Below are 21,597 nucleotides of genomic sequence, written 5' to 3'. Positions count from 1 at the left end.
AAAGGTTTATCTTTGCTCTCAGACGGAGCATGAACTCAGTTTTGGCCTCTTCTTGGAACAGATCTTATCAACACTGTTTGTTCCTCCTCCAGCAACGGAGCACGGCAGAATAATGTTAACAATCAGCCGACCTGAAGCAGGTCAAATAAAACAAAGTCCCTGAAAATATTTGGCTTCTCCGTGTTTCAGGTTGTTCTGGAAAATGACCGAATGTCACTTCAATCCAGTCAGCTGGTGTGATAGCTGTCAGGTCAGGTCTGCCTCAGCACGCTCACGCTCCGTCTGCACAGCTGTTTTATGAGACTGAACTGACTGGACCAGGATCCCTGTAACGCTGAGCTCATTATGTTTAATTGTGTTGGATTTGAACAATGTGCAATCGGCTGTCTTGAAGTCTGGAATTTCAGACCTCAGCTCGTTCTGTGTTTGGCTTTTCAGAGTTTGTTCAAAGAGGAGGAGGGTAAATGTATATTTACTCTAGTTCTGAGGATCTGGCACTTTCCACGTCCACTTTTACTCCATTACTGAGGAAATTATTGTACTTTTAAATCCTCTACATTTTAAAGGATTTTATGAAGCGGGGTTGTTTGAGGTATTTATCCATAGTCAGTGTTACTTACAGCAGATGCAGGTTGATACACCCCCAGTTTGGAGAAGCAGCAACCACCTAAAAAATCAATATCATTTAAAGTGTATGCAATATTTATAATATTTTTGCGGCTTTTCTTTACCAACAGACGGCCTTTTCCTCTGATATATATAAGTCAAATACCATTCCCTCCAAAACAACCAGCCTGCTTTGGCAAAAACGGGAATTTTATCTCACCGAAACACAGGAGTTGCTCATCTACTGTTGACTCGATCAGTTTGTTTGTGACAGAATAAACTTTAAAAAAAGATCACATGATGAAAAAAAAGATAGAAAATAAAAATAAAAAGCTCTGTACACTATTTACACCTTTCATTTTTACAGATATATGGATAATTGCATATATTTGCACAAATTTAGTTCAATTAGGTCCAATATTCACTAACCAAATGCTATAATAACATTTTAGTTGATAAACATCAGTGGAAAGATTTGCAAAAAATCATAATATTATCATTTTCATGAGTTGGAATTTAGGGGTTAGGGATCAGGACAGTCACCTCTCAATTCAAAGTACCCTGCAAATGATGAATTTATATACATTAAGGTTGCTGCATTCTCAAATATTTTGGATTAATGCTTTTTAAATTTGTATTTTGGCGGTGGAACAGCACCAGTTTTGCAGGATGACCCTTTTATGTGAAGCAGTTTGAAATGCCTCGTTGTTGAAATGTGCTATAATAAACTTGGCTCGCTTACTGGAGTGTTTTTCTGTTGTGATGTAACTTGAAGGACTTGAGCTCTTCCTGTTTATTGATAAACTAACCCGGCAGCGTGGCTCTGAGTGGAATGACAACCACGTGAGGCACAAAAAAGTGACGCACACGGCCCCTGCATGAGGTGCCAGCAGTGTGTAAAGAGGCTAAAGACGCCGGTGGAGAACACCTGTCAAACTTCATATCAAGTCACCCGTTTTTTCCAGCTGCGGTCTGCCTTCCCTCCTCCAACCTGACAGGCAGGCGGGAGACGCCTCACCGTGTCATGTGTCCCGTAAGTCGGACCTCAGAGTCCATACAGCACCAGCCTATAGCTGGGAGTGATAGTGTGGCGGTGGTGATCTCCCAAAAGTGACAAAGTGTGTTGTAGGTTCTCCTCTGACGCAAGAAAACCATTTAGTTGTAGTGTCTGGTGACACAGGGACGCATAGCAACGCAAATGCTGCCTATAAATATACTTCCACGTCCAGGCTATTTTAAACCCAACAGGGTCAAACAGGAGAGTTCAACTTCCTTTTACCACGGGGAATTTATATCCTGAGAAGTTTAATTAAATGAGCTGAAACGAGCCGATGATTATTTAGATGATAAACTTAATTTAACACAGTCACAACACATTATGATGAGGTACGACTAAAACAAACTCTAGATTGAAGAAGAAAGTCTGTAAATTGATGATTAAAGGGCCGGTTCACCAAGAACTACAAGAAAAAAAACATTTTTCTTCGCTTGTGTCTCATGATGTCCAGTCATGCATTTAAATTTAATTTTGAGGGTTGATTCTTGACATTTCACTTTGACTAAAAATCTTTTAACAGCTCCAGTTAGTTGGTCTCTCTGGAGCTCTCTGCAGCATCCCAGGGCCTTCATCAGTGCATGCTGTTATCACATGACTATAGAATCAGTATGATTTGTCCGAGCCTCGGCAAAATGTAAAGACAATATGTGAAACTTCCCCAGTTAATTTAAGGTGTAGGCATTTTAATTAGGGCTGCAACTAAGAATTATTTCCATTGCTGACTAATCTGTCGGTTATTTTCTTGATAAATCATTTAGATGTTTGGTCTGTAAAATGTCAATTAGTGTTTCCTGAAGCTCAAGATGACGTCCTCAAATGTCTTGTTTTGACCACAACCCAAAGATATTCAGTTAATATGCTGATCATGCGTCTTTAGAAACTGAATTTAATGAGTTGATTGAACTCTGTACAACACATTCATTCAACTCATCATTTCAATTCAAAAGACTTCAAGTTAGAGGAACTAAATAATTAGCTATAGAGTCACCAAATATGTTGTTTACCTTGAAATATGACCCAGAGAACTAAATTCTGAAGTGTTCTGAAAATAAATAGTAGACATTTTAAATTTAATTAAATTGAATATGCAACAATGTATATTTATGTTCAGTTAATGAGAAAAGATTAGTTGATTACACAAAATTTCTGTTGTTGCTGGCTTGTTTTGTTTGTTTGTTTACAGTGTAGACTGCTATGTGTCTTGGCCAGGAACTTCTGACTCTGATTGCAACAACTGAGGCTTTATGGAAACAGTGATTCTGGTGAGAGACGTTGCACAAACAAACTTCCACTGACTTGTTGTGTTGCAGAAACCTCTTCTAAAACTTAACAACAGACCTTTAAATTAGTCATGATCTGTTATGAAACCTATTAATTAAAGTGACGTTACAATTCAAAGCATTTTTTTTTACCATCTCCAGTTTGTTTATTAGAAGTAATCTACATATGACAGTCTGTGTATTTGTGTGTGACGACTCAGGCACACCCATGTACGTCAGGAGAGAAAGAAACGTTTCCTTCAATTCAGAACTGAGAGCAGAAAAGCTGAATGTTAATATAACAACTCATCACTTCTCCCACCCATTAACTTTCAAAGTTTGTACAAAATCTGACTCTTGATAAGTTGACGTCATTGACAGTTTATTTTAATGTGCATATTTTCTGGCTCCTTTGTGACAGTAAACTGAATGTCTTTGGGTGTGTGGGCAAAATAACAGGTTGGAGCACGTCATCTTGGGCGTTGTGAAATCATTTCACAATTTTCTGACATTTTATGGACCAAACAACCAGTCAATTAATCGAGAAAATAATGGAACGGATTAATCGGCAAAGAAAATAATCGTCAGTTGCAGCCCTAAAGTTCAGTTCTGTTCTAATAAACACTGAAACTTGCTCTTCCCAGATTGTTACATCTGTATTAATGAGTTTATTAAACCTCATGACGTCATGATAATACATGCAAATGATTACAATAAAATAAAACATATGCTACATTTAATATTCTGTTACAGTATGAAAGTACACTGGAGATTTAGTGAGCATCACAAATTTGTAAAAACCACTTATTTAATTTGTTAATAGATGATGTTTAATACTGAATATGTTGATTATGAAGGATCAAAGTGCTTAAAGAGAATATATATTCAGGTTAAATATTCTCTCTGTGTATAATATCATGTGCTGTGTAATCTGAACAGAATATGTTGGCAGATTTTAAACACAATCCTCATATTAAGTACCATACTTCCCTAACAGGCGACTCATAATCCTTCCCTGTGAGGTGAGACTTTATAAACACATATGTCCGAGCTGAAGCACAGTAAATGAGGCATGAATCATTGTCCTGGATTTTCCAGTTTCCCTCTCCTTTCCTGGGCTTTTCAAACCACAATCCCTCCCATTACAATCAAAGCCGCCACATCCAACAGCAGATTAATGAGAGACTTCCTCTACATCGCTTTGCACAGTGGTAATTCATCTTAATTGTGATACATTCCCTTTGGCTGCGTTCCCAGCTCGCCAGATGCTCGACGTCTGTTTGACAAATAAATCCCTTACAATGTCTTCAAAGCTTTAAGTTCTGGGCCTTGAGAGTCTGCGGTCAAAGCTTTTACAGGTCGGGAATCCAACTCAACATCTGTCCACAGCTGGTCCTCCAACTCAATCTCAGAAATCAGGCCTTTCCGGACTCAGAAAAAACAGAATATGTGTTGTTTAGTTCAGGTAAAAATACTTCGGTGGTTCGCGACCAGGGCGGTTTGACTCTCCCGCCGCCTCTCCTTCTTCCTCTCCAGTCTCACCTTCCAGCAGACGGCACTGGACGCCAAGAGCACCAGTCCAGCAGAGAGCAGCACCAGGCCGAAGTAAGAGATGGTGGAGCCATGCGAGTTGAAGCTGTAAGCCACGGCGGTGACCACGATGCCGGCAATGAGGACCACCACGCCGAATGGCACGGTGCAGCGGTAGCAGGACAGCTCCGCCCCACCGGTGGCCGCAGTCAGCTGGACTTCATTGACCAAGGGGATGTTCACCGTTGTCACGGGGGCTGCAGGGCGCTCGTTGTTGTTGGCCTTCTCTGGGGTCGCTGGCGTTCTCATGGCGTCCTTATTATCTTCTTCTGGCATTGCAGGTTTAAGGAGCCTTCTGTTAACCAACCACAGATGGTTCCTCGCTGGTGCCCTTTTACCTCTTTTCCTCACTAGGGTCTCCCAGTCTGTGAGGAAAAAGAAACCACTCATTAAATTAGAGTCATAGCGTTGCTCAAGAAAGAGAAACCCTGCAGATGCTTTTTGTTAGAGTTCAACACCACGTTTCACAATTCAGCACCACTTTCCGAGCGCCACCCGCTGCTGCTTCACAGTAACCTCTTTGCACAATCCCCGCCGCCTCCTGACCCAGTCAGAGGAGGCTGTCTGAATGACGCAGGACCACTCAGCCCAGCACGAGCTGAGACATTCCCTGGAGAGCGCAGGATATGACATTACAAACTGCTCCATGAAATGCGAGGAGCTTCGAAATCACCAGCAATTTCACAAGCAACCCCCCTACCCTCCTCTCTCGTCATGTCTGCTGCGTGGAGAGCTGTGATTCAGACTCTGAGTGACAATAAATGAGCAGGACAGTGTCAGTTATACTTTATGTGATTGTCAGGGTCAGTGTTCTTTATTAAAGGCACAGTTCAACTCAAAATCAAAAATTCATATTTTTACTCTGGCCTGTAGTGCCCATTTATCCATCCTGATAGTTTTAGTGTGAGTTGCAGAGTTTTGGAGATATCAGCTGTAGAGATGTCTGCCTTCTCAACAATATGATAAACTCAATGGCTCTCGGCTTGTGATGCTCAAAGCACCAAAAAAATACACTTGACGCTCAACAGCGATGTCTCTTTCCAGGCATCATGACCTGGTTATTGTTATAAGTGGTTTTGTGTACACTGTAGAAATGAACAAGTTGAGAAAACTCTCTTTGAAAAACTTTTACCAACTACTAATCCTTTGTTGAGATCTTCTTTGGTTAAATCTGTTGTAAAGGGTATAAAAAGTTTGGTAATAAGTGTTTGAAAGTAGTGGTTCTCAAAACTTTCTGCATCAATGACCCCTAAACTGACAGAAATTAGACCACAGACCCCCGGTTGATAAGATTTTGTCCCTGGGTCCCTCATTTGATCATTAAAAATATTTTTTAATTATTATATAATCAAGCAGCATTAAAGGCAGCATCTGGACTACACTTAGTTTGGTTACAGATAACATTCAGGCTAAATTACAGTGTTTAGACATACTGCAGTGGATGTCATTTCCTTGCTGTGGTGGTGCAGCACTGCTTAATGAATACAGACGAAACACTGGTGTATGAAACTCATGACCAAATCGTCACACATTTTCTCATCTTATAAATGGAATTACAATTAAAGTGCATTATTTCATTTTTTATTGGGGACCCCCTAAAGTACTGCCATTTAGGAACAACTGTTCTAGAGGACAGATTCACATTTGAAAAAGGTTTTTAATCCTCATGACTGCCTTTAGAGATCTTTGTTTTCTGTTTTTAAGTGGGGAAGAAGTTAATGAAGTCACTTTTCTTCATTACTGAACTTAAACTTCTCCTAATAACAGCGAAATACAAGACAAAACTTGTTCATTCACTTGGAATTTAAGTGGTATTTGTGTCTGTTAACATTTAAAGAATAAGAGGCGTTTTTATTATCTTTGACAGGTGTTTTTCTCGCACCTACAGTGTTTGTGTAGGCTGCTTTTATTTTGAAAAATCCTCTAACTTTTCAGCAAATCAATCAGCGCAACAACCTTGCTGTGCACGTAGCCTGTCACCATCTGATAGATGGATTAATTAATTAGCTTTCAACCTAAACTTTAGCTTGTCATTTGAGGTAAAACCTACTTGACATGCTCGACAAAGACAGAGGAGAGGTTAGTTACCTCACAGCCGTTTTCCATGTCCCACGGTCTCCAATAAAAAGCTCCTCTGCTCGCAGTCAAACTTGTCTCTGTGTGAACCCGCTCATAAAATATTCAGTCACATTCATCTGATTAAAGGTGAATGTTGTTTTCTTCTTCTGTGGTGTTGAACTCGAGAACAAACAGCGTCTCTCTCTCTCTCTCTCTCTCTCTCTCTCACTGTGTGTCTCTGTCCCTCGACCTGGAATCTGACTCCCATTCATGAGGAACGTCCCCCTGTGAAGCCCTCAGGTTCAGAGCTGCAGCTCTCACTCACATCCCCATTCACACCAACTATTTCAAGTATCGATGACGGACTGTGAAGCTACAGAAAAGAACCGGAAAGCACGATTTCCGGCGTATTTCAAAATAAGTGACAGCATTTGTCGCATTTACTTTCAGTTCCCTGGATACTCTTATTTTGAAATTAATGTATTTCCGTTTAGATGCTTTACATGACTCCTCTTTTATTATGTTAATAATGTAATATAATACAATACAATACAATATTATATTATATTATATTATATTATATTATATTATATTATATTATATTATATTATACTAGTACAGTAAACATCTTCAACAGTTTGACAACACCAGGCATCACATTTAACACAACCACATTAAAGGGATAGTTTGGAATATTTGAGGCAGGGTTGTACTTTTTTTTAAGTAAGTATTCATTGTATTTAGAATATTTTCACAGCTTTACTTTTCTGTCAGTTAACCTTTTTTTAATGGGAAACCACAGTTGTAAAAAAAACAAATATTGTTCTCTCCAAACCAATCAAACTCCTTGGTGAAATCAGTAATTTTACCTCACAGAGCGTGAGAGTTGTTGCTGCCTATGTCTGGTACTGAGTTTGTGTGACTGTGTGTTACTCTGTTTTAAAAGGAGAGTTCAGATTCACAGAGGCCATTTAAATCAGTGAAAATATTCTAATATACACTTAAACTCATTCTGATGTTTCTAGGTGGATCTTTTATTAAGATGCTAAAAATAAATTTTCTCGTTGACACAGTCCACAGCCGTATATTTCTTAGCTTCCTACACCGGTACCCTTACTGCTTCTCCAGACTGGGGCTGATTTTATGTACCAACTGTTCAACTTAAGAGCTTGCATCTGACTTAAAACTTAAAAATGTACACAGTTGCCTTGAAATTATTCAAGTTCTCAACTTTTTATGTACAGTAATTAAAGGACTGTTCACTCATGTAATAAAGAAGATCAGAAAAGCAGCCAAAATTCAAGCAAAATATCCTAAACTAAAATATCCAGATACAATTCTCGAAGTCAGCAGACCACATGTTAAGTGAAATGCCTGGATTCTACCTGCAGAGGTCAGTGCAGATAATCAGTGTGTGTGTGTATGTGTGTGTGTGTGTGTGTGTGTGTGTGTGTGTGTGTGTGTGTGTGTGTGTGTGTGTGTGTGTGTGTGAGTGTGTGTGTGTGTGTGTTTGTGTGTGTGTGTGTGTGTGTGTGTGTGCTCTTTAACCTGAATCCACACTGATCAGCAACATCAACCAAAGTGGAAAAAACTGAAGAAACATGAACAGATCTTTTTTTTTTTTAAGACACTTGAAACTGACTTGCTGTCAAACATGTTTCAAGCCTGATTTTACTTTTTGCTGCTATCTGAATTTACACGCTGACCTCACTGTCAGTATGTGAGGCCTGAGTGTGAGACTCTCTCAGGGATTACTGTCATCATTACGTAAACGTCCCACAGCAGCCATCGATTTACAGTCTGAGATGGACACACCTGTTGTAGCTGCACACTGTAAATGCATCCTCCTGTTGAGGGATTTTCTCTGCATTGTGTAACGCTGATTATCTCACACCAACAAATGAGAAGTGGGATTTTGGTTTTGTCGTCTCGTCCACAAATCATGATGAAACAGTTTTTTCGAGGTAATATTCAGGATGGTAACAGGCTCATCTGAATCCCTCTCATGACAAACAGTCACAGAACAGCATCAATCAGTCGCTCTGCAAATCTACAAATCCTTCATTTTATTTTATAAGTCAGTAGCATGGTAATGATGAAGCAAGGGCTTTTATATATTTATCTGATTGAATGTGTGAGCAGCATCAAGGTCAGTGTGTCCAGCGAGCAGCTCGCTGTCCTGCTGCTGATAACTGTCCCAAAGCTCAGCAGCAAACAAACATATCAAAACAAACCACACAGCAGAAGGTTTTACAATAAATGCATGTATAATAAAAGTTTGTTCCTGTTGTCTCACACTGTTGAGACTGAAAATCATCTTAAACATCAGCACATTGACTCAAGGTAGGTTTATATTCTCTGTTGTTGATAAAAAAAAGTTGAGAAACTCTTAATTTCAAGACATCTAGCTAACAAATATTTTGAGCTTTGAATCAAACTCAAACTCTTAAGTTTAAGAAAAGTTTTGCAAACTTGAATTTTTGAGTTTTAGAAACAAAACCAATGTGTTTGAAAAAAGTTTGAGTAAACTCAATAAAGTGAAAGTGTGTGATGGTTAATAACGAGCTTCACATTTGACAGTGAAAAGGTGAAACTGGAAGATCTATTTTCAGAAGAAAAGTCAATTTTCCCAACAAAAGATTATAGGTTTGCGCCACTTTTTTTTAATGTTCATTTTAAGACTCAAGAGTTTGTCTGATTTAAAACTCCAAAAATAGAGAAGATAGTTGCCTTGAAATTATAGCTGCAACAATTAATCAATTATTAATTGAAATTATGAGTTTTCTAACTTAGGTTTTACAGTGTATGTGTAAACAAACTCTATTTCTGGAATATTTAGAAAATAATGTATATTTATATTTCATATATATTTTATACTAGCTTACAGAAACAAAAAGCAAAAGTATATTTGTGAAGGTTAATGTATTTTTAACAACCATCACTTGAACATGCGGCAGCTGTCCCTCAGGTTGGGGTCAGTCCTCCATTAAAATAAATATTGTGAATGATATTTCATATTAAATCCTCTTAAATAATCAACAGATAGATAAAATATAAGTTTGATTTTGTCCAGATAGTCTCTGAGTGGCTGCCAAAAATGCTAAAAGGGTTGCAACCGTCCCTAGTCTCCCCTACTGCTAAGTTTTCCGTCTCAAACTGTTGGTACGGTGTAAAGAGATGTGAGCAGATCGGTGTCTTTTATTGTGAAAGTGGAGACAGGAAGCCCGGTGTTGACCTGCGTGTGCGGGCTGACAGGTGTTGTGAGAGGAGCCGTCATGTCGCTGCAGTTCACCGATGAGGAGTTTCAGGCGGCCTGGAGGGAGCTGGACGAGCCGCAGCTGGAGGGAGGATGGGAGCTCTTTGTAGAAACGATGGGAGTAAAAATCTACCGGCTCTATGACAAGGTACCAAAAATTAATAAAACTGCTGCTTTTACCACCGGAAAGACGGCTGCTAACTGACCGACCGACTGAATGAATAAATCAGTCTGTATCTGTATGAGATTCCGCTGCAGAGCCTCCAGAAATCATAATCGATCTCCTTTTTTCTCCAAAAAACATGTGAGATTATTATCTTTAATGTAATTTGTTTATTAGCAACATTAGTAAACACTGCAACAGTGATTTCCTAGCGGCCAACATCGGAAATATCCGGAAATTAAGAAATCTGAAACCGGCTGGACCGGTCGAACCAAACCCTATTCACAAATAATTCAATTTAATGTATCCTGTCCTTTTGGGCACAACTCTTTACCTCTTCGAGAAAGTTTGAATACATTTATTAAATAAGACTGAACCAGGATTCACTTCGGCATACACCTGATAGATTGGAGCAGTGGCTTTTAATTCATTTTAACCAAACTGTGAACAAAAATAAAGTCAAACTCACATAACAGTGACCTAATTTCTCCCTTAAGCGTTAAGTCTTTGCCACACTGTCTTTGAAAATTTCATATAAACAAAAAAGAAAATATGTGGGCACGTCCATATTTTCTGCAAAGTGGTATATTTATGGGAAAAAACACTAATGCTGAAAAAATAAATAATTATAAGATTAAAATATGATAATTTATCTGTGGTTCATTGGAATGTATTCCTATATTTTTGTAAAAAGTCCTATGTCATGTATAAATCATGTCACTTTATTAAGTTGACTGAATTTGGCACACTGAATTATGGTTAGGAGCATGGTTGCATGGTTATGCAAATAAGGTTTTTCATATTTGGCTTAAAATGTGACAATGGTGTGATAAGACACTGCTGGAGTCTTCAGAAACCCCTAATAATCCACTATCCCTATCATCAAGAGATTATATTTCATAGGTATCTAACAGTTAATTAGGTTTGATGCATTGATGTGTTGTCCACTGCCACTGAAGACAAGGCAACCTTAAAATGACATTTTTGTGAATGGAGTTTGGTTTGACTTGACTCTCTTAAAGAAGACACATTCCCGGGGACCAGACATGCACTTCCTCGGGTTTACTGGATTTCAGACATTTCTCCTGTGTGTCTAAATCAAATCCAACACGCTTCCTCACTTGGTGTGAGAAAGGGTGTAGTGCAGACCGGCTCTAATCAGAGTGGTGTGGTGTGGGATTAGTCACACGCTGTGGGTGTGGCATGTAGCCTACATTTGGAAGAGAGAATTTTCATGTGCTGTTTTCAGGAAACTGGACTTTATGAGTACAAAGTCTTTGGTGGGCTCACCACCTGCACTCCAGAGCTGTGTGCAGATGTCTACATGGACTTGAAGTATCGGAAACATTGGGATGGCTATGCAAAAGGTAAAAACAGTAAGGCGAGGTTCACACTGTCATTGTCCTTGCCATCCAAATCAACTTTCCTTCATCTCTCCTGATAAAGAATAAGTCTTCATATTCACATTAGTATCATTAATGAAGTAACTTTTAAATGTTATCCTTGTCTTCATGCACGTCTCCTCTACAGTAACCTGCAGGTAACATGATGTTAATGTAGTCTGTGGTCACATACTGTTTTGTTTTTTGTTAGTTGTAGCTGCCCAGTCTGTCAAAATCGTAAACATCCAGCTTTAATCACACACTAGTTGAAATTTTAGCCATAACTTTATGTTAGTAGTAGCTGAAGTAGCCTTTTCCTCCAAAGTATTGTGTTTTTGGGATAGTATTGTTGTCTGTGTGAGTCTTAGGTCCTGTTCAGACCTGGAATTCATCATCTACTCATCCTCATGCTCATTGAAAGTCGGATTTAGTTTTTTTTTAGTCCACAAAACGCTGCTGGAGCCTAACGGGATAAAGGTGACCAGTTTTCAAGCAGTGTTTTGTGGACTAAAAAAACTAAACCCGACCTTCACTCGGCATGAGGGTGAGTACACAATGACTGAGTGTTCATGTTTAGGTGAACTATCCCTTTAACATGTGTCCTTGGTGATCCAGTCTCAAGTGGACAGCTCTGAGTTTGTGCGTTCACACCTGACATTACAGTTCATCTCCAGGTGCGTCCCTGAGTGACCAGCTGTGATTGGATCTCACCTCCCACCTCCTAAATTTTGCATATTTTCCCTGCTGCAGGAGGTTTGCTCTGTGGTTTGCCCAGATTTTGCAAATGAACTTTGATCATGATGATGCACACTTTTACTCCTTCTGACTGTTTCTAAATCTGCTGCTTTCACAACCGAGATGACTGAAAAAAAAAGGCATTAATGACACAGTCAGAGAAAGTGAAAGCGTGCGTCCCGGCGCACCACAGAGCCTCTTCCTCAGATGAGTTTGCTGGGAAAAATGGACACAATGTTTTTTTTCCCCACTAATTAAGACACTAAATTAATATATAACACTTGCTAGATTCACATGAAGGCCAGAATAATTAAGAATTTTTTTGTAGAGAGCGTTTGATGAAGTTTATGAGGTTTTTCCTCACTCCAGCAGAAAATGTTCTCCAGGATATTTTACTGTGAAAATTTACTGAAGACTCTTAACTATACACAGAAAACCCACAAGTACTCAGTACTTCTAACACATTAATGCTAAAGAAAACTTCACCTTCCCATTTTTTTGTCATTTGATGCTGCTGGTCAGTAGGTGTCACTGATTGTTACCGTGGAAACATGGCTATTAGTCTTTCATTACTAACTTTTTCCACACGGATCACGAGAAACTGCAGCTTTCTGGAACAACTTTATCTCACTGGGGGGTTACAGTCATTGTAAGACTTGATTATGGGCAGTATTTCAAGTGTACACCTTGAACTTTATTGAATAAAATTTCCTTACCCTTTCCTTTCCTTTCCTTTCCTTTCCTTTCCTTTCCTTTCCTTTCCTTTCCCTAAAACCATTAAAATCACTTTAACTCTACTGTGTATCATGTATCCATCCGCCCACATCTGATGTTTTTTATTTAATATTCATGTTATTTGTTTTATTCAGAGCTCTATGAGAAGGACTTCAACGGACAGACTGCGATCTACTGGGAAGTAAAATACCCGATGATGATGTCGAACAGAGACGTATCCTTCTGATCCACGCAGACGATTCTTATGGACAGAACACACTTTAAAGTTTGTCCCTTTTCAGCCTCAGGCATGTTTTATACTATAAAGGTGAAGTCAGGCTGTAATGGAGAGCACATCAGTGTCTTCCCTGACAGTTCAAACCTCAGTATGTGTACGTAAGGGAGCGGAGAGACCTGGACATGGACGGCAGGAAGATCTACGTGATCCTGGCCAGGAGTTCCCCAGAGACGCCGTGTGAAGAAAAGCGCAGTGTGCTGCGGGTCAAAGACTACAAGCAGAGCGTCGCCTTGGAGAACGACGGAGCCGGTGGAACTAAAGGTACCGAGTGACGAGGGAATATAATGATTCTGCTGCCAGTCCGGGCAGAAAATTTGAATTATAAATGGAAATGAATAAAAAATGTGACAATCTGTCAGTTGTTTAAAGGGATTTTTTTTAAAGTGGGCATGTATGAGGTACTTATACATCAAGCTATTGATTGAAAAAGTAATTGATTGATTAATGAAAAATCATTATCTGCAGTGAACGTGTGCTTTGTTTCAGTTTTCATGAATTACTTTGACAACCCCGGAGGCTCGATTCCTACCTGGCTGGTGAACTGGGCAGCGAGGGTGAGTGAAGGTCAATTACTGCAGTGCAGTAAACAACACGAGCATCAAACATTTACAGATTTACATAAAGAAAGAAACGATTAACCTCTAAACCTGAGTGATGCAGTAAGTAGCTTTAGGGGCAGTGGCCTCTGAACACTTACAGACGGGTCACATGCAAAGAATTTCCTTATTTGAATCAATAAATTGTGATTAGTTTGAATTCAGCTTTTATTAACACATTTAAAATGAAGATTTGAGACTTTTATTTTCCTGTTTTGGAGGTAAATTAACTTTATAGAGAGCAGCAAGTCTCTCATGTAACTTTTGCACGATTTACAGTAGAAAGAGGGTTTACTTTCTGTAAACCAGCTTTCGTCTGGAGAGATTTCCCAACAGAGACGGGGATTTGTGTGATTTTAAATGGCTGCCTGTGGGGATTATGTTTCCTCAGCTGCACAAAGAAAATGAAAACAGCCCTGGGGTGTAAAACATGGAGGAGGTGGTTGTGAATTGATATGTGACATAATGTGACTCTGAGACCACACCAAGAGGAAAACGACTACAGTCACAGACAACCTGCTGCGTCTCAGCTACCTTCTTCTTCTTCTTCTTCTTCTTCTTCTTCTTCTTCTCAGTCATCACCTTTACTCTTTTAATGCAGCCAAACTCACCATGCAGTTGCTCCTAATACACATTTCTTATTTCCCAATAGACAGATGGCCAAAACAGAGAGAGAGAGAAACGTGCTTTTTAATTATCTGAGTTAGTTTGGATTAACACATTTTTAAAAATCTGAGTATCCAAAAGATAAACAGCCCTTAAAAGACAACCTTTTTAAAGGAGAAAAGCCTTTAAATGTGTTAAACAAATCTAAAAGTGACAGTGAAACATCTGTTAAATAAAAAATAATGATATAAACTTCTATTTATTCTGACCTTGGTGTTCAAAACATTTGGCATGTTGCTATCCACTGGCAATCCCATGATGCCTTTGGGTTGATCATTGATCAGTTAGAGGCTTAAACTACGCTTTGCATATAGAGATGATCTAATACCAATGTTTCCTTTCCAATAAAGTTCTGATACCTGAAATCTGCTTATCACAGAGTACTGATCTGATATGATGGCAGTGCATTCTTTCTTTCTTTTTTTTTGTCCAAAAGTTTTGACTAGTAATATAATATAATATAATATAATATAATATAATATAATAACCCTGTTTGCGTAGCCTAGTTCAAACCAGTTGATTCAAATAATTTGCATTTTCTTTTCTTTTCTCTCTCTTTTTTTTTTGTTTACATTTCAAAAGTTTGCTCCAAATTCCCTCGACAATTAGATGGAAACAGCCAACATGTGGAAGTCGTCTTCAGAATGTGCACATGTTCGCTGTTGACCCACTTGAGCAGATCTCTGATGAGGGCTTTAAAGATGGTGTTAAAAAGGGGGTCACTCACAGGCCTCGGCTCCATGCCTCCGTCTGCTTTACGCTCCTCCATCATTATTGTTAGCAGATGTGCTGCAGGGTGACGTCAGCCGCTCCTCTCCCCGGTGCCCCTCCTGGGTGGGTCTTCTTGGCTGCATGTGTTCAATGACGCTCGCTGATAGACACTCTTTGTGTGTTTTTTTTCTTTTTTCTGGTGCAGACCGGAGTTCCAGGTTTCTTAACGGACATGCAGAAGGCCTGCAGGGATTACAGCAGCTACTGCCAGAAGAAATGAACGCAACTGACGGGACAACAGCTCAAGCACAAGGGCTCGGCTTTATTGTTCTTGTTTTAGTGTTGGGAGTTATGATCAAATGTGACTTTTCTGTATGAGGCTGCTACTCGTAGCACGCTGTTTACTCAGGCATGATGTGCATGACCGGCCACCCTCACTAATCGGCTGGTGTGAAATTCATTTTGTTCCATCGTGCTGTATTAACTAATAATATTGTATTGTCTTTTTTGTGCAATCGTGGTAAGCTCCGTTCACTCCAGGATTTTGGAGCTTTCATAGAATATTTTTTAAAGCTTTGTTTAAAGTTTATATAAAATACTCAGATGTACTGTATTCTCACTTTGGGTCCGATGTGGAGAAACGACAATTACTTGAAATTGTAGCTTCTTGCATGGGATTTTAATCACTTTATAATATAACACCCATTCTTGAGAATCGGGACAAATAATGTCATACCAAAAAAACCTGCAAAAATAATTATGTATATGAGATACATGTAAGTTTTAAAAACAAAGTATTTAAAAATGTGCTAAAATCAACAATACCTACTGATAACATCTGTGTAAAAATGTGTTATTATATTAATCTTTGTTTTAAAATCATTTTTTTTATGACAATGTTGGACCTTTCAAAGATGAGTCCCACATGTCCACCAACACAAGAAAACATGATTTAATCAGGCATAAAAAAGGGTTAGCTTTAGCCTTAGGACCCCTGTCTCACTTCCTGGTTTAAAAAGAGGCAGGAATGCTGCTCAAGCACTGGTAAACTTTCTATTTTTTGACAAATTTATTAAATGATATTGCCAACAGATGTGTTTCAACCTTAACATGTGAACTCTGTAACCCTTCTAGATCAAAGCTAAATAAGAATTATGTTTTAAAAATGTGTATTTTGCTTTGCTTTTGTTCTCAAGAATGAGTGCATGTTATAAGTTGATTTATTGTATGTTTGGTCACACTGGAATCTCTCCGTCGTCTGTTTCAGTTCACTGGAATTCATTCAATCATTGTTATAATGAATTGAAAATGACAAATCTGTACTTTTAAACGAATGTCGCCTGATGGGCTCTTTGTGATTTCTCTCTGTGGGGTCATTACCTATGCAAAGGTCATGTGATGATACTCAGTGCTGATGTTTTATGGGTGTGTGTGGTCAAAGATACAGTATATGAGATAATACTGTACTGTGCTCCTGTTGGTGCAGGTGATTATGATTTAATGCGGTCATGAAAAGGCTATTACTGTGTAATACTGCTGTGTTATTGAATGAATAAACTTCTATTTGAAATGTAGTGCCGTCTCTTTGATTTTCTCACTGACACTGGTGCTTCATGAGTAAAATGATCATCACAAGGTTGTCTTAAAGAAGGGATGATACGGTGCCATGGTAACCTCAGCGACCACCAATCGCTGCTTAGCAATGCAGCGTGTCACACTGATAAACAGTTTAGAAGCAACAAGCTAAAACAATGCAGCCTGAGACAACAGTGTGGCAATAAATCCTTTATGAAGGTTATAGTGTTTAGTTTTTGTTGGGATGCACAATACCACTTTTTTTCAGACTGAGTACAAATACAAGTTCATTTGGGTACTTGCCGATACAGAGTACCGATACAAGTACTTAATAATGTCATTAAAGTTCTTACAATAACTTTTAAAACATGTTTTATTTTTATTAGATGCTCACTTTCTAAATGTAACAAATCATTGTTGCTGTTTCCTGCTACGAGTGTAACCATGGTTACTGTACACATGACATTTTTAGGTCATTTATAGTAAGTTACTTTACTGATTTTGTGTTCCTTATTAAACTGTGCAGTTTACTGTGTATGTGATATATTTCAGTATAATAATTTCACATTATTATGGACTTGCAGAATTAAGTTTACTATTATAAATGGTGTTAAATATGATAATTATTTCAGTATCATTTTTAACTTGTATTTTAATGACACATTTACATGTGTAGTATTGAAGTTTCTTCTTCATGTCCCTCTTGTCTAAGAGCTAATTAGTTCCTACCTGTCATTGTTTGGGGGGGGACAGGTATGAGTGTGGGGCCATGTGTGCAACAGTTTTGTTGACCCTGCTGTGAACCATGTGAGTGAAGTTGCGTGTCCTGTACTGTCATGCCGTTTTGGTGAAGAATAAATACACAAAGAGAAGTTGTAGCAGCTTTTTACGAAGAAAAGTTGGTTACAGACTGATGGCTGCGGTGTTTTTTTTTATTAATTTGCAGACGCATCAACTAGTTTACAGCCGCCGGAACTTATTGGACAGCGGCTGGCTGCGGGCTGCAGGTGGACTCTGTGCAGTTATTTTAGTTTAAATGGACTTACACGGAATTTTACGGACAGTTTCCAAAGTCATCGGTGGATGAAGTTGAGGACAGCGAGTCTCTTGCTGATGATGACAACGCGTCCAAAAAACAGAGGGTAAGCATCAGCAAACATCTTGAACTCTGCATCATGGCGGTTCATTAGTTTACTTGTATTGAGCGGCTACTTTTCGTGATGTAGTATTGAGTGTGGGGTATCGGAGTAGTTTTATGAGTAGAGTAAGAGTACATGAGGACAGTATCGGACCGATACCCGCTGTTGGTATCGGTGCATCCTTACTTCTAATCATGAGATCTCATATCTCATATATCTCATAATTTTGACTTTTTTAAAAAAATGTCATGATTATGATTGTTTATTGCTTAGTTTTTAGTTTTTATCTGACAATTATGATTTTTTTCCTGTAATTGTGATTTTTTTTTTTTTTTTTTTAATCACGTTATGACTTAACCATGGGGATATTTTTTTTCTTTCACTGGCGGAAATGTGCCTCCATATTTCCATCATACTTGTGCTAGAAAATATGAATTAATCATACACACAGGCTATATACACACCTTTTACTGATGGAGATATATGGAAATATGGACATATGTATGACTATTATGGGTAATTGTGCAGGAGAAGTGCACACATGTAAGTTCACACATGTTGTGTATGATTATACCAGGAGAAAGAAAGAAGTCCTGATAATAGTCCTGTTTAATCTTTCTGCCTCTGAGGAGTTTTCAGTGGAAACAATGAATTACTGGGTCATTTCCTTGAGGCCCCTATATTCCTCCTGATTACTCCTCTACCACAGAGTTAAAAGTGAAACTAGGAGAGGAACCTTCTTCATCCCCACCACCACCATTTCCTTGCTGTTTTTTTTTTCTCTGCTGATCAGTTGTGACACTGAAGTGTTGTCCCAGATGTTTCCTGAGGGAAGAAGATGTTCGTAGTTTCCTGTGAGGTCACTCCGCTGGAGGTGCACTGATGGCTCTGGTGAGGACTGTTACATTTTATTCCCCCGACTCTAAATCTTTGGGATGTTGCTCGTCCTTGGTCTCTGACGCATTTAAAAACTCACAAGGACGCTGCAAACTTCCCATCAGCTTTTCTGGGGGATGCACCTTGTTTTTTCCCTGACAATGCTACAATTTGAATTACAAATCCATGTTGAGATTATCAAACTTATAGTTTGAATACCAATTAATATGCAGTGCAGATGACCATATTGTCAAATTTGAGGTATTTTTGACGTTAACCTTAAATCAGCCAGTATGTAGATAACCACGTGTCGCTGTAGCTCCTGAAAGCAAACCAGTTATCTTGGCAATACAACAATCGCAGCGATCTGTTAATTATTTTCTTTATTAATCAATTAGTTGTTTGTTCCATAAAATTTTTTCTTAAAGTCCAAGATGACGTCCTCAAACGTCTTGATTTGCCCACAACTCAAAGAAGTTCAGTTTACTGTCACAGAGGAGTAAAGAAATGAGAAAATATTCACATTTAAGAAGCTGGAAAAATGTCTCAAAATGATTAATCAATTATCAAAATAGGCCAGGTTCTATTAGATCTTTGGTTCTTTTCCAATGCAGGAACAGGCTGTTTGACAGAGTAAAGGCTCTGTAAGTCATAACTTGTGTTAAGGTCTTTACTTACTTTACACAGAAATGAATGAGGTTAGAGATTAAACCCAGTGAGTTAAAAGATGTCAGAAACATAAAGATGGATTATAGAGACGAGGCAGAGATTAGGATCAACACTGATCTTGAGATTAGGTCAAGTATTGTATTGCATATGCAAAAATAACACATCACTTTGGGAAAAGATCCATGATATATAATTTTTTGGAATATAATAATATTTTATCGTATACCCGGCTGTAGTATTCTGCCGGTGTTAATTAAAACTGCTTATACATCACACACACAAACACAGATCAGGTACATTTTTACAGACGGTTCAATAGTTTTCTCAAATAAAATAAAAAAACTAAATAATGCATGTAGAATTTTGACAGCCATGAAAGACATCATTTGGTTTATGTGTGTAAATCAATCAGAGGGGCAGTATGAACATTTTGCTCTGCTGTGAGGTTTGTCTCACGTGATGATTTTGCGCGCTGTACAAATCCATTAAATACAAAACAATTCTTCTCTGAATGAGGATGCAAACGAACCAGCTGACAGCTCAGACACATCTTTGATGCTTTCACTCCCTCTGCTGGTTGACGTTGTGCATCGACAGCTTCAGTCTCACATATGGTTGACTGCACAGCCAGCTGCACTCTGAGGACAACACACATCCACAACAGTGTCCACATTTATTTTTCCGTTATGGACATTTATTTAATGCAGAAATGCAAATGGTGACACTCCCACTTCTAGGCTCAATGTGATGCTCTGTTAACATTATATTCAGGTTTAATCCTGCAGCATATTAATGCTGTCGGTGTAATTCATGAGTCAAATATGCAAGATAGGCAGATTCTTCTGTGCAGTTTAAGTGACATATATATGAGTCACAATCAAATCGCAGTGGGTCAAGAAGAAGCCTTTGAGGATAAATACCTCAACGTCACGTACACAAGCTAATAACAGTTCTTTTTTTCTTTTGTTTTGGAGCAAAAGAGATAGAGAAGGATCATCCTCTATCAGCATGCATCCAAAACAAACCTAGTACAAAGTTTAAGTTTGATATAAAAACATAAAAGGACATTTTTGTCAGCCTCTGTATTTGCCTGCTTTTTATAGCATCAGGCAAAGTTTTTATTTTATTTTATTTAACTTTATTTAGCCAGGGAAAAGCCATTAAGACCATGGTCTGATTTTTGATGGTGCCTTGGTTACACGCTATAAATTTAGAATCATAAAACAATAGAGAGACAATAAAAACAACAAAATTTTTAAAAAAGCAAAACAATAAAAATATCAACCACCATGCATGGTATTCAAAAGTCATAAAAACAAAGCTGGTTCTTCATGTAACAATGACTGTGTGTATGTGTGCATGCAAACTAGTTTTCTACTCTTATTTCAAATAAGACAACATCCTGACTTTGAGTGCAAAACCATTGAGGACAGACTGTCTGAAATCTTGCACCATTACCCTGATTTGAACCATCCCTCAGATGCATGTTATTACTGACATGTCCATGATACCTTTGCATGCAGGAAATAACAGCATTTCTTTCATTCATTCTGTGACAGAGAAAAAAAAAGACAGAAATTCAAGCCCTGAAACTGGTACCTGAAGTTTTCCCTCTCTATAAAACGGGCTCACATTAAATCTGCATGCATAATGGAGCAGAGGGCCTTTCACCAAACTGTAAGTGATTAGCACGGCGGACTCTACAATGTGAACACACATTCATAAGAGCCTGTTCAGGGTCAAGGATTCCCTGGAGTCCACCAATATCTCTAATAGTAATCTATTAAAAATCACACACACACGCACAAAAAAAAAACACGTTGAAAAATAGGTTTCCAAGCAGAGCCATTATTTTGTTACCTCTGGCAGACAGTGAGGCACCTGGGAAATCTGAGCTGACGTTAAGGGGGAGCAGCAGTCCAGCAGAAAAACTATATCACTTTCTTAAGCTAATTAGCCCTGTATATTACCAATCAAAAGAACCTCACTCCGAAACACAACGGCCGGCCAAGAAATATATTTGTCTTCCATTCGTGAAAGACTGGCAGTGGAAAGACTCCAGCGCTGAATATTATTCACCCAAGACATTCCAGGGGATAAAATGTTGCATTAAAGTGGGATCTAAGCGTCTGATTTTTGTCACTGCTACCGCCGTTATTCCCAAACAAACGGATGAGAGCTTTACTGAAACAAGATCTCAGCTTTTCACATTGAATCAGTGAACATATAACATCACCGCTGAGGTGA

The 21,597-nt window shown here is 38.6% G+C and overlaps 2 protein-coding genes across 2 annotated transcripts; one reads left to right on the top strand and one right to left on the bottom strand.

The window, feature by feature from the left end:
* Positions 1–3,574: 3,574 nt before the first annotated feature.
* On the bottom strand, positions 3,575–6,889 carry tmem100a (transmembrane protein 100a). The gene is made up of 2 exons (XM_084744069.1): positions 6,601–6,889; positions 3,575–4,877 (listed from the first exon to the last, which is right to left on the bottom strand). Exon 2 carries the CDS (start codon positions 4,786–4,788, stop codon positions 4,384–4,386), a length of 405 nt encoding a protein of 134 aa, XP_084600195.1. The 5' UTR covers positions 4,789–4,877; positions 6,601–6,889; the 3' UTR covers positions 3,575–4,383.
* A 2,897-nt stretch (positions 6,890–9,786) lies between these two features.
* Positions 9,787–16,265, top strand: pctp (phosphatidylcholine transfer protein). Its single transcript, XM_084745030.1, has 6 exons — positions 9,787–9,974; positions 11,239–11,356; positions 12,976–13,055; positions 13,208–13,379; positions 13,605–13,672; positions 15,297–16,265. Exons 1-6 carry the CDS (start codon positions 9,846–9,848, stop codon positions 15,369–15,371), a joined length of 642 nt encoding a protein of 213 aa, XP_084601156.1. The 5' UTR covers positions 9,787–9,845; the 3' UTR covers positions 15,372–16,265.
* Positions 16,266–21,597: the final 5,332 nt, after the last annotated feature.

This window comes from Lutjanus erythropterus, chromosome 19 (genome assembly GCF_056507025.1).
Source record: "Lutjanus erythropterus isolate fLutEry1 chromosome 19, fLutEry1.hap2, whole genome shotgun sequence".
NCBI classification, from domain to species: domain Eukaryota; kingdom Metazoa; phylum Chordata; class Actinopteri; order Lutjaniformes; family Lutjanidae; genus Lutjanus; species Lutjanus erythropterus.
Note: the sequence above shows the minus strand (reverse complement) of the source record. Positions and strands in the feature narration are given on the sequence as shown.

Bases quoted from the DNA above. Each gene is read 5' to 3' on its own strand.
- pctp (XM_084745030.1), top strand. From the start codon at position 9,846: ATGTCGCTGCAGTTCACCGATGAGGAGTTTCAGGCGGCCTGGAGGGAG. The intron at 9,975-11,238 runs GTACCAAAAATT...TGCTGTTTTCAG, and splicing joins TCTACCGGCTCTATGACAAG to GAAACTGGACTTTATGAGTA. The intron at 13,380-13,604 runs GTACCGAGTGAC...GCTTTGTTTCAG, and splicing joins CGGAGCCGGTGGAACTAAAG to TTTTCATGAATTACTTTGAC.
- tmem100a (XM_084744069.1), bottom strand. From the start codon at position 4,788: ATGCCAGAAGAAGATAATAAGGACGCCATGAGAACGCCAGCGACCCCA.